Source organism: Acinonyx jubatus, chromosome B2, assembly GCF_027475565.1.
Source record: "Acinonyx jubatus isolate Ajub_Pintada_27869175 chromosome B2, VMU_Ajub_asm_v1.0, whole genome shotgun sequence".
NCBI lineage: Eukaryota > Metazoa > Chordata > Mammalia > Carnivora > Felidae > Acinonyx > Acinonyx jubatus.
In genome coordinates this window covers 115862888-115877710 of record NC_069385.1, presented here as the reverse complement: position 1 = coordinate 115877710, position 14823 = coordinate 115862888, and the positions used below count along the sequence as shown (strand labels likewise).

General features: G+C 44.8%; 2 protein-coding genes across 8 annotated transcripts in view; one reads left to right on the top strand and one right to left on the bottom strand.

Moving 5' to 3' along the window:
* FKBP5 (FKBP prolyl isomerase 5) overlaps window positions 1-2554 on the bottom strand; it is a 117805-nt gene extending 115251 nt beyond the window's left edge. For 2 of the 7 annotated variants that reach the window (XM_053222900.1, XM_053222898.1), the window contains exons 1-2: window positions 2398-2530; window positions 1774-2030 (exon numbers count right to left, since the gene is read on the bottom strand). The gene's annotated coding sequence lies outside the window, so the exon portion shown is untranslated. Of the gene's footprint in view, window positions 1-1595; window positions 1732-1773; window positions 2031-2397 lie in introns of those variants that run through there. The other 5 variants (XM_027057907.2, XM_027057905.2, XM_053222899.1 and 2 more) reach the window with 3 other exon arrangements.
* LOC113598566 (basic salivary proline-rich protein 3-like) lies at window positions 761-12900 on the top strand. The gene is made up of 3 exons (XM_053223399.1): window positions 761-807; window positions 1603-5036; window positions 12783-12900. Exons 1-2 carry the CDS (start codon window positions 761-763, stop codon window positions 2684-2686), a joined length of 1131 nt encoding a protein of 376 aa, XP_053079374.1. The 3' UTR covers window positions 2687-5036; window positions 12783-12900.
* The last annotated feature ends 1923 nt before the right edge of the window (window positions 12901-14823 follow it).

Genomic DNA, 14823 nt, shown 5'->3' with positions numbered 1-14823 from the left:
CAACTATTTATGTAGAATAAAACCCACTCAACACGACGTGCCACTGTTGAACAAATCTCTCCTAAGCATCAAAAAGACAACTCTGCTTTAATAGCAATAACTTTTTCTACAGCTACAGAATGAGGATGTTCTTTCTTCTCTAGACTGATTCGTTCTAAGCTAAGAAACCTTTAGGAAACTAACCCAAAATATGTGTTCTTTTCCAGCCCAAGAACAAACAGAAAATTGAGGATTTAATTAGTTGCCTAATCCAGTGTTTTAAAAGGTTTTCATGTTGAACTGGTTAAAATTATGGGGTTTTTTCCTTAAAAAAACCACCCAAAATTAAAGATTAAAAAAGTATGTATTTGTTTTGTTAAGTGTTGTAAGGACAAAGACCTCATAACACTTAACCCTGTTGTTTTAGAGATATAAAACACTTCATAAAGACCATCTCTTTGATTTTGTTTTAAAATCCCAGTCACAACTAGCCTATTGGTTAAAGAGTTCAACTTTAAATGATGTTACTAAATAGCTAGGTACATAATAAAATAACCATTCAGTGAAATATTAATAAAGTAGCATAATTAAATCAAAACTATAACGTTGCTTTTAAAAAGTTGCACCCCTCTTAAATATAAGTCATCCCCAATAGACACAAAACACACGTTAGAAAAAAACTAAGTAAGCTAAATCAAGTTACTCACAAATAAATTTAAATACATATAAACTACATTTCAAAAATAATTATATACTATTTTTAAATGTATTTTTTCTGTAGATGCCCTACATTGGTCAGGTCCATAATGGTGGATTAAGTAAGTGGAGGTCAGTTGGGAGAGAGACGCAGAAAAGGCTAAGTGAAAGTACGACAAATAAAAATTTCCCAAAAAGAATAAAAATTCGTTCAAGTCTATCCTTGACCTTTGATTCATACACCAAGAGAAAAAGCTACAATTCTCTAAAGTAAAAACCCCTCTGGGGTGGGGAAAGGGGTGGGGTGGGGGCGGGGGGCAGAATTCTACAGACTATTAAAAACACTTAACCAAAATATGCCTTGACTTTTCCCTTGTCCACAATCTAACAAAATGGGAAGACAATGAAAATAAACACTCCTGTCTACTCCCATTTTTCCAAAGAAAGCTCCCATTCAATGCTAAGCCTTATTCCACTGGAAAACATACTCCTGAAAAGTAAATCCAAAACCACGAGCTCAAACTACTTCATGCAGAATTTACTGAATGGCGGCCAAACGTTGTACACGCTGTCCTGAACCACCCTGAAGGGTATCTAGACTTCTGCATTCTCCATTTACTAACTTTGTACCTTACTATGCTTTCGCCACCACTGCAGAAACCGAATTTTTAAAATAAGACCATGTTCCTCCAGGCTCGTCAATGGAAAGAATGCAATCAATCAATCTGCACGTTGACCCCCTCAAACGGTTGGTGTTTTTTGTTTTTTGTTTTAAATCAATACCGGGTTGGACTCCTATACTATTGCCAGTACACCTTTTCAGACATCAGTGGAAGGAGTTCTAACGTTCCAGGAGTGAACCAAGTCAGGAGCCCTAAAACAAGTTGGAACTGGCTTTCACCTGGCACGAGAATAATCACCTGTTAGAAAGGCGCTGCACTGGCACCCTTCAAGAGCGGCTGAGAGCCGGGATGCTGTATCCCAGTCACTTGTCCCAGGGTGGCAGGTGAAGGCGGCGAACACGCATCCACACCCACCGCCCCGGGAGCGCAAACCGAAAGCGAGGAGCGCAGCAGCGGGACACTCCGTTATCCTCACCCGCCACGGGCCCCGCCAGGTGTGCGCGGCTCCATCGCGCCCGCGGCGTCCCGGCGCACGGCTCACCCCGGCTCGACTTCGCCCGCCGGCCCGGGCCCCGGAAGGCGAAGTTTCTCTCCCGCCCGCGGCGGCGGCCGCTCACGCGCCGCCCGGCTCTCCGCGGGTCCCGCAGCCTGCTCCGGGCGGTCGCGGTCACAGGCGCCGGGCCTCGGGCGAGTCGGGGGAGACCGACGGGAGCCGGAGCCGGGACCTGTCACCTCGGGCAGGAAACAAAAGCCGGGTGAGGACGAGCGGGCGCGACCGGCCTCGACTCCGCGAGGGGGAGCGCGGCGGGGGCGGGGAGCGGCTCTCGCGGTCGCCCGACTCCGCGCCTCGCGGAGAGAGCACCGACCCCGCGGGCCGGCGGGGCGCGGAGGGGCCCCGCAGTTGGGCAAGGAGCATCCGGCGCGCTCGCCTCGAGGCTTCCCCCGCCCCGTTCGCCCCGAGCCTGCCTCTTTGGGGCAGGAGAACCGCGCGTGAGGGGGCGCCGAAGCGGCGCGGCAGCGATCTGACCGCGAAGGAGGGAATTCGGTTCCCGGGGCGCCGCGGCCGCCCGCCCCATCCCTGCGGCCATGGCGCCGGTACCTGCCGCCGTGGCTGCTCCTTGGCCCCTTCTCTCTCCGCCTCACCCTCGCGCTGCTCGGCCCCCAGCCCACCCAGCAGGCCGTCCGCGCGCCGGACGCCGCCGCCCGAGACTGGCAGCGCCCGCGAACCGGCCCGAATCCCCGGGGCAGCGCCCGGCGCGGTCCCGCCCCCGCCGGCCGCAGGACCCGTCTTCGATAGGGCCCCGGGGCTGTCAGTCCGCCCCCAAAAGGCGCGCGGGCTGTCGCTCCGCCCGTCCGGATTGGTGGCCGCGCACCGTCTATGCAAATGAGACTCCGCCCCCGTCCATTTGCACCTCCGCCTTAGTGTAAACTCCGCCTCTCCACGCCAGCCCACGTGTCTGGCCCTTGGCCTTTGTGGGGGCCGGCGGGAAGGGATGAAGGAAACTGACCCATGCCCCTTCACACCGTCTCTTACCTTCAGAGAAACTCATGCCTAAACAAGCTATTGACTTCACATCTGAATCGTATCTCTGAAAGCTCTGCCTTGCTTGCCTGTTTGCCAGGCCTGCCCAAAGGATGGAGAGGGGCAGGCCGGGATGTTTGTGTCAGGTAAGCAGACTAGGTTAGCCCTAGGAAGTAAAAAAAAATGCCCCGTTGGGCCTCGGGAAAATCCCATCTTGAGAACCAGTTTAGCCCGTGGTACTTCCCCATGGACACTAAATGACTGTGAGGACTATGCTCTCCCCTGGTTTTCTGCCTTTCAAGCATGAGACACCAGGCCATTGAGACAGCAAAAGACCTTAAAAAATATTGGTGTTCTCTGATCCCCTTTTCCCACCGCACCACCGCCCCCACCCCCCCATCAGCAAAGGGTAGACCCGCTGAGCAAACTCAGCTTCAAGAGGGGCTAAGCTCCTCCAACCAGAAGGCTGGCTGCCTCTGAGTAGTTCCCATAGAGATTCGGATGAGGAGATAGAACTGGCTGCACCTGGGCTTTAGGGGGTAACTAACTGAAACCCCTCATTTTTGAGGAGACAGAAACCTAAAGTCTCATAGCTATGGGACTTAATAGTCACCTATGGAAATCTTATGTCCCATAACCAGATCAGAAGCCACATCTCTTAGCTCCAAATCTGCTCTCTGCGCTATGTCATGTTGGTCATTTAGGTATTTTTGAAGACCCTCTTCAACAAATCACCATCCCTGCCTTCAGGACGTGGTGCCTGGGGAAAAAAACAACTAGAACCAACACGGAAACCTCAAGAGCAAAGAAGGCCCTGACTTAATGCCTAGAAGCTTCCCTTTTTACCAGATGCCAGGGAGAATCACTGACACAATTTATTCATACATTAATTCAACAAGACGTGGGTGATTGAATCCAAATCCAACCATTTATCCTTCAATGATTTGTTCTGAAAGTTTCTAACCCCAGTTGATTAAGCATCTACTGTGCTTACTACTAGCAAGTATTAAGCACTGTGCTGTGTGCAGAGTCTGCATAGGTGAGGAGACATTGTCTCAGCCCTTGAAGGCTTTAGCCAAGGAGATAGTGACTTCCACATTACATGTCAGTACCACTTATGTTACAGTGGACAGCTCCAAGGAAGGAGCAGTTGGCTTTTCCTGGGAAAGGCAGGGAAGGCTTCATTGAGGAGGTGGCATTAGAGCTGAGTCCTAAAAGAGTTTTGAAAGATGGTGTTTGCCAGATGGAGGGATGTGGAAGAGGAAGGAAAGGGATTCCTAGTCTGCGGAGGATAGGATGAGCAAAAAAGCATGCAGACCTGGAAAAGCCTGGTAATTGAGGGAACAGCGAGGAGCAGTATGGGAAATCTGCAGGGCTGTGTGGCCATGTCACATGTTCTGGGACCAGGCTCTTCCAGGAGGAAGACAGAAAGGCCCCGGAGGCTGCCAGGCTGTGTTGTAACACACCGCAGCAAACAACAACAGGCCCTGTAGATACAGCTGCAGGCTTTTTTTTTTTCTAGGCCAGAGTCTGTGGGGAACAGTCAGTTCCACAGTTCTGATGGCAGCCTGGCTGGCCCCACCCACTCTCTCAGAAAACCACTCCGGTCACTGCACTTGCCCTCCTTGGCATTTGGAAACACGTGTGCTTGCAGTTTCCCCAAACACTGCTGCCCTTCAGAGCTCAAAGATAACGTGGGCTATGGCTGCAGACACCTGGATGTGGAACAGACAGCCCTTTCCTAACACACAGAGCGGTTCTTTGCAGGGCCTATTACCAAGGCTGGCTTCATGGGCGTGTGACCAGCGCTTGGTTTAATGCTCTGCTGTCGCTGTCTTGAAATTCTTAATAATTTTTCGACAGTTGCATTTTCATTTCATTTCATTTCACCTGCAAATTATGTAGCCGGTCTGACCTGTCACTGGTAGTGCCCCTGCGAATGTTTGTGATCCTACTCAAACCATATCTCATTTTTAAAGCCCTTGGCATTCATTAGGTTTGTTCACATGCACCGTATCACTCGATTCTCACAATGGCGATGTGGGGTAGGCTTGTATTCCTAGCCCCGTTTATTGGCTGAGAAAACTGAAGTTTGGCAGTCTCCTCCAGGTAGCACAGCAGGGAGTGGCAAAGTTTGTATTTGAACTCATCCCACACAAGCCCTGTTCCATCTGCTATGGATCCACCTTTATGTTGGTTTCAGAACGCTTTCAAAGGTAGGTATGTACGGGAAGGATGTGCTGGTGTGTTTTTGTTTTTGTTTTTAAGTAAGCTCTACACCCAACATGGGGCTTGAACTTACGACCCTGAGATCAAGAGTTGCGTGCTCTACCAACTGAGCCAGCCAGGTGCCCTAAAGATATACTGTCTTAAGAGTCAAACCACATGGTGGAGTGAATGTATGTCACTTCATGGCTGCTTATCACATTTGAATAATTGTTCATTAATTTTGAAAAAAATTTCAGCCATTGTATGTTCAATTACTGTTTCTGTACCTCTTTCTTTCTGGGCCCCCAGTTGAAATACCTATTAGACCTTCTCACTACATCCTTTCTTCTGTATCTTCTATCTTTTGTCCTTCAACGCTCTGTTGTAAAAGTTTCTTGTGACTATTCTTCGGCTCACTAATTCTCTCTTCAGCTTTTTAAAAAATTCTTCTCTTGGGGTGCCTAACATGCGACTCTTGATTGATCTCAGGGTCATGAGATCAAGTCACTTAGTGTCCTTGGGCATGGAGCCTCCTTAAAAAAAAAAAAATTCTCCTCTTAAACCCATCCATCAAGCTCTTAATTTGTTGTTTGCTTGTTTGTTTGGGTTTTTTTTTTTCAGTTCCAGAATTTCTCTTTGGGTCTTTTCAGATCTGCTATGTCACTTCTTATGTCTCTTTGTGACTTGCTATAATTTTCAAGCTTGGCTTTTCTCTCCTTAAACAAAGTAAGTGTAGCTGTTTTATGGCTTGTCTGTTAATTTCAATCTAGAGTCCCTGTGGATCGGTTTCCATTGTTAGTTTTTACTACTGGTTCTTCCTCATGAGGTTTTATCTCATCATGTACCTGGTTATGTTTTGGACATTGTATTTGAAAAATCATTTAAGGCAACAGTGATAACATCTTCCTCCCAAAAGGATTTCCATTGGTTTCTGCAGGCATTTGGGGACACTGGCAAGCTAAGATCACCTTAACTCAATTTCATGGCTTCTGATTTTCTGAGCTTCCCAGATGACTTGAAACTGGATTACAGTATGTGGGAGGGTTTGTTTATTTATGGTTTGTTTGTTTGTTTGTTTATGGTTCCTCCTTACCCAATGTTGCAGCTCTTTGAGGTTCCAGTCAAAGCCTGGGAGTTGTTTCAGTTAGATATGGTTTCATAGCAAACAATCCTAAAATTTAGCAGTTTAAGACAGATGTCAGTGGACTTTTCCTTAAACGGCAAGATGGTAAATATTTTAGATTTGCAGGCCATATGGTCTCTGTTACAACTACTCAACTCTATCATTATAGTTCAAATCAGCCGTAGACAATACATGAATGAATGGGACGGCTGTGTTCCACTAAAACTTTATTTACAAAGCCAGGCAGCCATTCTCAAGCTGATAAAGAATATCACCAAAAAAACTCACAACTAACACCATGCTTAATGGTAAAAGACTTGATACCTTTTCCAAGAAAAAGACAAGGAACAGACATGAATGTCCACTCTTGCCACTTCTATTTAATATTTTACTGGAGGTTCTAGCCGGGGTGATTAGGCAAGACATAGAAATTAAAAGGCATCCAGATTGGAAAGAAAGTAGTAAAACTATCTCTAAACACAGATGACATGATCTTTGTGTATAGAAAATGCTAAGGAATCCACGTAAAAACTGTTAGAACCAATAAGTGAATTCAGGAGCACCTGGCTGGCTCAGTCAGTAGAGCATGTGACTCTTGATCTCAGGGTTGTGAGTTCAAGTCCCACGTTGGATGTAGAGCTTACTTAATAATAAGTAGGGGTGCCTGGGTGGCTCATTTGGTTAAGCGTCCGACTTTGGCTCAGGTCATGACCTCACAGTTCATGGGTTCGAGCCCCATGTCGGGTTCTGTGCTGACAGCTCAGAGCCTGGACCCTGCTTTGGATTCTGTGTCTCTCTCTCTGCTCCTCCCCCGCTCGCGCTCAGTCTCTCTCTCTCAAAAATAAACAAACATTAAAAAAATTTAAAAAAATAGGTAAATTCAGCAAGTTTGCAAGAAACCAGATCTATAATAAAAATCAATGATATGTCTATACACTTTCAATGAACAATGAAAAAATGAGATTAAGAAAGAAATTTCCTTTATAATAGCCTAATAAAGAACAAAATACTGGGGTGCCTACCTGGCACAGTCAATAGAGTGTGTGACTCTTGATCTTGGAGTTGTGAGTTCAAGCCCCACGTTGGGTGTGGAGATTACTTAAAAATAAAATCTCAAAAAATAATAATAAAATACTTAGGGATAAATTTAACAAAAGAAGTACCAAACTTATACTCTGAAAACTACAAAACATTGTTGAAAGAAATTAAAGAAGACCTATATAATCGGAAAAACATCCTATGTTCATACATCAAAAGACTTAACATTGTTAAGTTGGCAATACTCCCCAAATTATCTACACATTCAATGCAATCCCATCAGAGTCCCAGCTGACTTCTTTATAGAAATCAACAAGGTGATTCTGAAATTCATACAGATTGCAAGGGACCCAGAACAGCCAAAACAATATTTAAACAAACAAACAAACAAACAAGGGACCCTGCCTGGCTTAGTTGGTGGAGCCTGAGACTCTTGATCTCAAGGTTGTAAGTTCAAGCCCCACATTAGGTGTAGAGATTACTTAAAAATAAAATCTTTAGAGGGGCGCCCGGGTGGCTCAGTTGGTTAAGCATCTGACTCTTGATTTGGCTCAGGTCATGATCTGATGATTCAAGAGTTCAAGCCCCCTGTTGGGCTCCACGCTGATACTGCAAAGCCTGCATGGGATTCTGTCTCTCCCTCTCTCTCTGTCCCTCCCACACTCTCTCCTGCTCTCTCTCTCTCAAAATAAATAAATAAACTTAAAAAAATGTTCTAAGGTTGACTGTGTGATAGTTGCACACATCTATGAATATACTAAAGACCTCTGAGTTGCATACATAAAATGGATAAATTGTGTGGTAGGTGAATTAATTATAATTCAATAAAGCTGTTTAAAAAAAGAAGAAGAACAGGGAGCCATTTATGGGCCATACTTTGCTTATTCCTGACTTAAAACGATAACTATTCTATTTAGTTGCTCATGATTCTTCAATTTGGAGCAGGGACACTGGTATCTACTCTATGTGGCATCAGTCGGGGCAGCTTGACTAGGCCGGAATGGTCTACTTCCAAGATGATCTTACTCACCTAGAGGGCAAGTGGGACCTCAGTGGGATGTTGGCGAGGGTCCTACGTTCTTCTCCCACATGGTCTCTCCGTGAGGCTAGGTTGGGTTTCTCACAATATCCTGTCTCAAGATAATCAGACTTTTACGTGGTGGCTGGCTTCCTCCAAAGGGCAAATGTGGAAGTTGCCAGGCCTTCTAGAGGTTTAGATCTGGAACTGACAGTGTCATTTCCACCATGTTCCATAGGTGAAAGCAGGTCACAGGCCAGTCCGGATTCAAGGGGAGGGAACAGTTGTGGTGTGAGTACTCACACAATATCGTTCACTGGGGGCCTATACCAAAGTAACAATCTGTCCATTTTCCCTCTGTCCCTTAATGATTCACTTCCTCCCCAGTGCAAAATACACTCACCACCCCTTAAGACCCCCGAAAATCTCACCCCATTACTCTACCAGGATTGAGTTTGAACTCCCTAAGTTCAGGTCCAGGTATGAATGAGACTTCTCCAGTGATATTCCCCTGGATCTGACAACCTTTGAACTAAAGAGACAAGTTACCTGCTCCCCACAGGAAATGGTGACGCAGAGAAAGGACAATCTCAAAGTATATTCCTACTCGAAAAGGAGAAACTGGCAGACACAAGTCCATCGCAATTCTGAAATCCAGGTACACATCACCAGTTCCTCGGTTAGCTCCCAGTTCTTAAGGTAGTTAGACTTACTACATGGCAACTGACTTCCCCTAGAGCCAAAATATGGAAGCTACCTTCTTAAGGCTTGAACCCGACCTGGCACAACATCACTTCTGTCACATTCTATTGGGTAAAATGGGTCACAGAGCCAGCCCAGAGTCAAGGGGAGTACACGGGGCATGGATACCCATAGCCATGGCTCACTGGAGATTATCAAAGTAATAATCTACCACAGGGGTGGTTTATCAGAGTCTCCAACCTCAGTAGGCCCTGCATTCCAGTTTTGTACCCCTAATCCTAATAAGCTTTCAAAAGCACAGCTCAACCTCTCTGATGACTCAGATTGGCAAATGCCCACAGACAAAAGCAGCCCCAAGTGCTGGACTCACTTCTCTGGTAGGGTTGCCAGATTTAACAAATAAAAATACAGGACATCCAGTTACATTTGAATTTCAAATAAACAATAAATTACTTTTTAGTAGGAATATGTCACAAGTACATATTATACTTATGCTAAAAAATAATTTGTTGTTTATTTGAAATTCAAATTTAACTGGGACTTACACTTAAAAAAAATGTTGCTTATCTGAAATTCAAATATATAACTGGAAGTCCTGTATTTTATCTGGCAACTCTAATCTCTCTGGATTCCTATCTGTTCATGTACCTTGGTTCAGTTATTCCTCACTATCTTGTTAGAGTTTTAATGCTTTTAACATTTAAAAATATTTGAAGATTGGGGCACCTGGATGGCTCAGTCGGCTGAGCATCCGACTTTGGCTCTGGTCATGATCTCACAGCTCGTGAGTTCAAGCCCCGCATCAGGCCCTCTGCTGACAGCTCAGAGCCTGGAGCCTGCTTCGGATTCTATGTCTCCCTCTCTGTCCCTCCTCTGCTCACGCCCTATCTCTTTCTCCCTCAAAAATAAATAGACATCAAAAAAAAGTTTTTTTAATAAAAAGAAAAATATTTTAAGATTTAAAAATCTGGCATATTGTAGTTGTCTTTTACAGGAGGATTGGTCTATATTCTAAGTGGTTTTTCTATATTTGGGGGAATTCCCCTATTGTGATTTTTGTCCTCAACCTGGAAGTCAGAACTCAAATTCTCAGCCTCTGTGGAAACTATACATGTGACTTAGCTCTACCAATCACGCACCCAAGGGAGACTTGAAGTGCAGAACATGAGGGTTGGTGAAGGGCTCCCACTTTTTGTTGGGCAGCTGGCTATAAAAAATTCAATTTTTTAAAAGTTTAATTTTTCTTTAAATTTTTTTAATGTTTATTTATTTTTGAGACAGGGAGAGACAGAGCATGAACGGGGGAGGGTCAGAGAGAGAGGGAGACACAGAATCGGAAACAGGCTCCGGGCTCTGCGCTGTCAGCGCAGAGCCTGACGCGGGGCTCGAACTCACGGACCGCGAGATCATGACCTGAGCGGAAGTCGGCCGCTTAACCGACTGAGCCACCCAGGCGCCCCAAAAGTTTAATTATTTTTAAGAGAGCGAGAGATCAAGGAAGGGGCAGAGAGAGAGGGAGGGAGAGAGAGAGAATCCCAAGCAGACTCTCACTGTCAGCGCAGAACCCGACATGGGACTCAAACTCACAAACTGTGAGATCATGACCTGAGTCAGAAATCAAGAGTCAGATGTTTAACCGACTGAGCCACCCAGGCGCCCCCCAAAATTCAATTTTTAAAAATGAAGCAAATCTATGTTTGCTGTAATAGCGATTGTTAGTCATCCCCCAATATCTATTCTCTTCTCCTCTGATCTTGAGCAAGGTACATGTCTACCTGGAATAAAGAATGTGTTTCCCAAGGGTGCCTGGCTGGCTCAGTAGGCAGTAGAGCATGTGATTCTTGATCTCAGGGTCATGAGTTCAAGCCCCACATTGGGTATGGAGCCTACTTAAAGAAAAAAGAAAATGTTTCCCCGGCCTCCCTTACAGCTGGGTGTGTCCCTGTGTTTTCTGGCCGATGAGAGTTGAGCAGAAATGTCACAGGAAGTGTTCTTACTGGGAGGAAGCATGTCCCTCTCTTTCCTTTCTTTCTGCTGGCTAGATGCAGATGTAATGGCTAGAGCTCAGACACCCATTTTGGACCATGAAGTAGAGCCCTATGCTGAAGATGGCATAGCGAAAGGCAGAAGGAATCTGGGTCCCTGATAATTGTGGGGTCCTAGTGTTGTCTGACTACTTACTTCTAGACTTCATTAGTGAGAGATAAATCAATATCTAATTTTACAAGTCACTGATAGTTCGAATTTTCTGTCACTCACAGCCGAACATAATTGTAACTGATACAACTATTGATGTGCAGTGATTTCTAAGATAAATTGTTAAATGAAGAAAGCAACGTGCAGAGCAATGTATGCAGTATGGTGCTATTTTGGGGGGAAATGCAGATAGATATATATGTATGTTTGTATATGAGCAGCGTTTTCCAGAAGGATATACTGTGAATTTTTCCCATGTACAAATATTACTTATTCAAAAGCTAATTTGGGATGCCTGGGTGGCTCAGTCAGTTAAGCATCTGACTCTTGATTTCGGCTCTGGTCATGAGCTCACAGTTCATGAGATCTGCACTGACAGCCCAGAGCCCGCTTGAGATTCTCTCTTTCTCTCTCTCTCTCTCTCTCTCTCTCTCTCTGCCCTACCCCTGTGCACATTCTCTTTATATCTCTCAAAATAAATAAATTAACATTTTTTTTAAAAGCTACATCTATTTTTTTTATTTAATTTTTTTTTAATTTCTTATTTTGGAAAGGGAGGGCATGCGGGCGCCTGGGTGGCTCAGTCGATTGAGCGCCTGAATTTAGCTCAGGTCACGATGTCACAGTCTGTGAGTTCGAGCCCCGCATCAGGATCTGTGCTGACAGCTCAGAGCCTGAAGCCTGCTTCGGACATGTGTCTCCCTCTCTCTCTGCCTCTCCCCTGCTTATGCTCTGTCTCTCTCTCTCTCACTCTCAAAAATAAATAAACATTTAAAAAATAATAAAAACAAAAATAAAAGAAAGGGACAGCATGCAAACAGGAGAGAGGGGCAGAGGGAGAGAGAGAGGATCTTAAGCAGCCTCCACGCTCAGCATGGAACCCAACTCAGGGCTTAATGCAGGGCTTGATCCCACCACCCTGAGATCATGACCTGAGTCAAAATCAGGTGTCTGACACTCAACCAACTAAGTCACCCAGACGCCCCAAAAGCTAACTTTAAAAAAATAAAAAATTTAAAACTAGTTAATAATTTAAAATATTTTATACTTTTAAACCATAGTAATTGGTGAAACTACGGTCAATTTTCCTCTTCTCTTCTTCTTCTTCTTTTTTTAAATGTCTATTTATTCATTTTGAGAGAGAGAGGATGAGAGAGAATCCCAAGCAGGCTCTGCATGGTCAGCACAGAGCCTGACTTGGGGCTCGAACCCAGAACCGTGAGATCATGACCTGAGCTGAAATCAAGAGTCAAACACTAACCGTCTGAGCCACCCAAGCACCCCTCCCCTTTTTTCTACTCTTCTATATTTTTAGATTTCTATGCATACTTACATGCAAAATTGAATAGCCCAGACAATAAAAATAATTTACATTTTAAATATTTGTGTTTTGGGGGAGCCTGGGTGGCTCAATCAGTTGAGCATCTGACTTGGGCTCAGGTCATGATCTCATGGCTTGTGAGTTTGAGCCCTCATTAGGCTCTGTGCTGAGAGCTCACAGCTTGGAGCCTGGAGCTTGCTTCAGATACTGTGCTTCCTTCTCTCTCTGCCACTCCCCTGCTCATGCTCTGTCTCTCTCTCTCTCTCAACAATAAATTAAAATTTTTAAATAATAAATAAATAAATTAATTAATTAATAATTGTGTTTTGTTAATATGCATACCCTTTAATTCCCAGGACCTTAAAGACTAATATACTGAATGCACACTTTGGACTGCACATCCGTTGAACAATGTATATTGAATACCTACTATCTATCAGGCACCATTCTAGGTAAATAAAACAGACAAGTTGCCTTTGTTTGTGGGGCAGACAACAAATAGACATACAAACAAGATTCTTTCAGATAGGGCTCACTGCTACAAATGAGCCAAAGGGTAAATGAGCCAAAAAATGTCGAGGACACCATCAGAGAGGGTGATGAAAGACCTTTGAGGAGGTGAAATTTGTGCCAAGACCTGAATGATGAGAAGGGGTCAGTTTCAAGAGGGGGAAATTTCAAGAGGACGAGAATTCCAGGAATGGGGACTAGAGCATGGAAAAAACAGAGGAATTGTTGGAGCAGCTGGGGAGAAGTGTGAGGCCGGGAGGAATGGTTCCAGAAGAGCTTGGAGGGGTGAGCAGACACGTGCCTCAGTGAGAGACCATTCCTCACCTAAGCCGAATTGTGAAAATGAAAAAGACCAACAATACAAGAGCCAGTGGAATGGAGAACAACTGGAATTCTCACACTTCTCTGGTGGCAACATACACTTCCACTTTGGAGCACAGTTTGGCAGTTTCTTTTGAAGCTTAACACACACTTACCATATAACTCACCAATTTTCCTCCCAAGCGAAATAGAAACGTGTTCACAGAAGGAGTTGTAGAAGAATGTTCCCAGCAACTTTTTCGCAATAGCCCCAAACTACAATCAACCCTAATCTTCATCAACAAGAGAACGGGTAAACAAATTGTGTAGCCATACAATGGAATACAATACAGCTATGAAAAGGAACAAACTACTTACTAATAGAAGCAAAAACATAGACGAATGTCAAAAACATGATGTTGAGCAAAAGAAGCTAGAAAGAAAATAGTACAGACTGTGTGATTCCTTGTACATGAAATTCTAGGAAATACCAATCTAATCCAAAGCAACAGAAAGCCGATTAGGGGCTGTTTGGGCCCAGGTGGGGACAGATTGCAAAAAGGAACAAGGAAACTTTTAGGGAGACAGAAACTATCTTTACTGCGATAGAGGCAAACACATTTGTCAAAACTCATCAAATTATACACCTATATGGGCACATTGTATTGTACATAAATTATGCCTCAGTAAAGTTTATCTAAACCACACACACACAAGGTGTGTGTTCTTATGTATGAGCCTGGTACATTTATCTGTCTGCTTCTCTCTGTATTTTCTAGGAAGTAGCTTGCAAGTAATAATTTCTCACTTGCTCACTTGTTTTTTCCCCTGCCCCTAACCCCAACGAGAATTAAGCCTGACACCTCGAACTTCTAGCTTTTGAGGCTGACTTCGTCACCTCAACCCTCACCACAGAGACGTTGATCTGCATTTCACAGAGAACAGAGGTCCAGCGTGGTTAAGTCAGCACGAGTGCTTTTCTCTCAAGGTGTCCTTGGTGAATTGGGGCAACCCCTCAGAGCCCCCCAAAGAGTTTCTTTCCTCTGCTGGCTGATGCCTGAAATTCATGGGTCCAAGTGTCATCTTTTTGGCATTAGGCCGTTAGGAGCCTGGGAAGGGAGGTGGCCCCACAGGTCCTACAGAGGCTGGGGACACAGAGATGAGCAACATCCAGGCCCTGCCATTGAAACACTCACAGTCCTGGCTCAGTGGTCTTAGTACAGTGGGCCTAAGACAGCCTAGAACTTGTTGGAAACACGGACTCCTGAGTTCCGGGGAGATTCTTATTTGGGTGGGGCGTTGTTAACAAACTGCCAGGTAGTCAGTCCATTGCAGACCATCTTTGAAAAACGGGCTGGGACTGAAGAAATACTGAAACCATTTAGAATGAGCAATGGCCGAAATTGTCCCAAATGGGATGAATGCACCACAGCAGGATAAACACAAGAGAGATCTCACCACGCACAACTTGTGAAAAAACAAAAACACAGTGATAAAGAGAAACTCTGGTTCCAGATTTAAGAGAAAGCTTTTGCAAGGTGGAAGGTGTTGGGAGAAAGTCCCAGACGTGGGTAAGAAGGGCAAGAT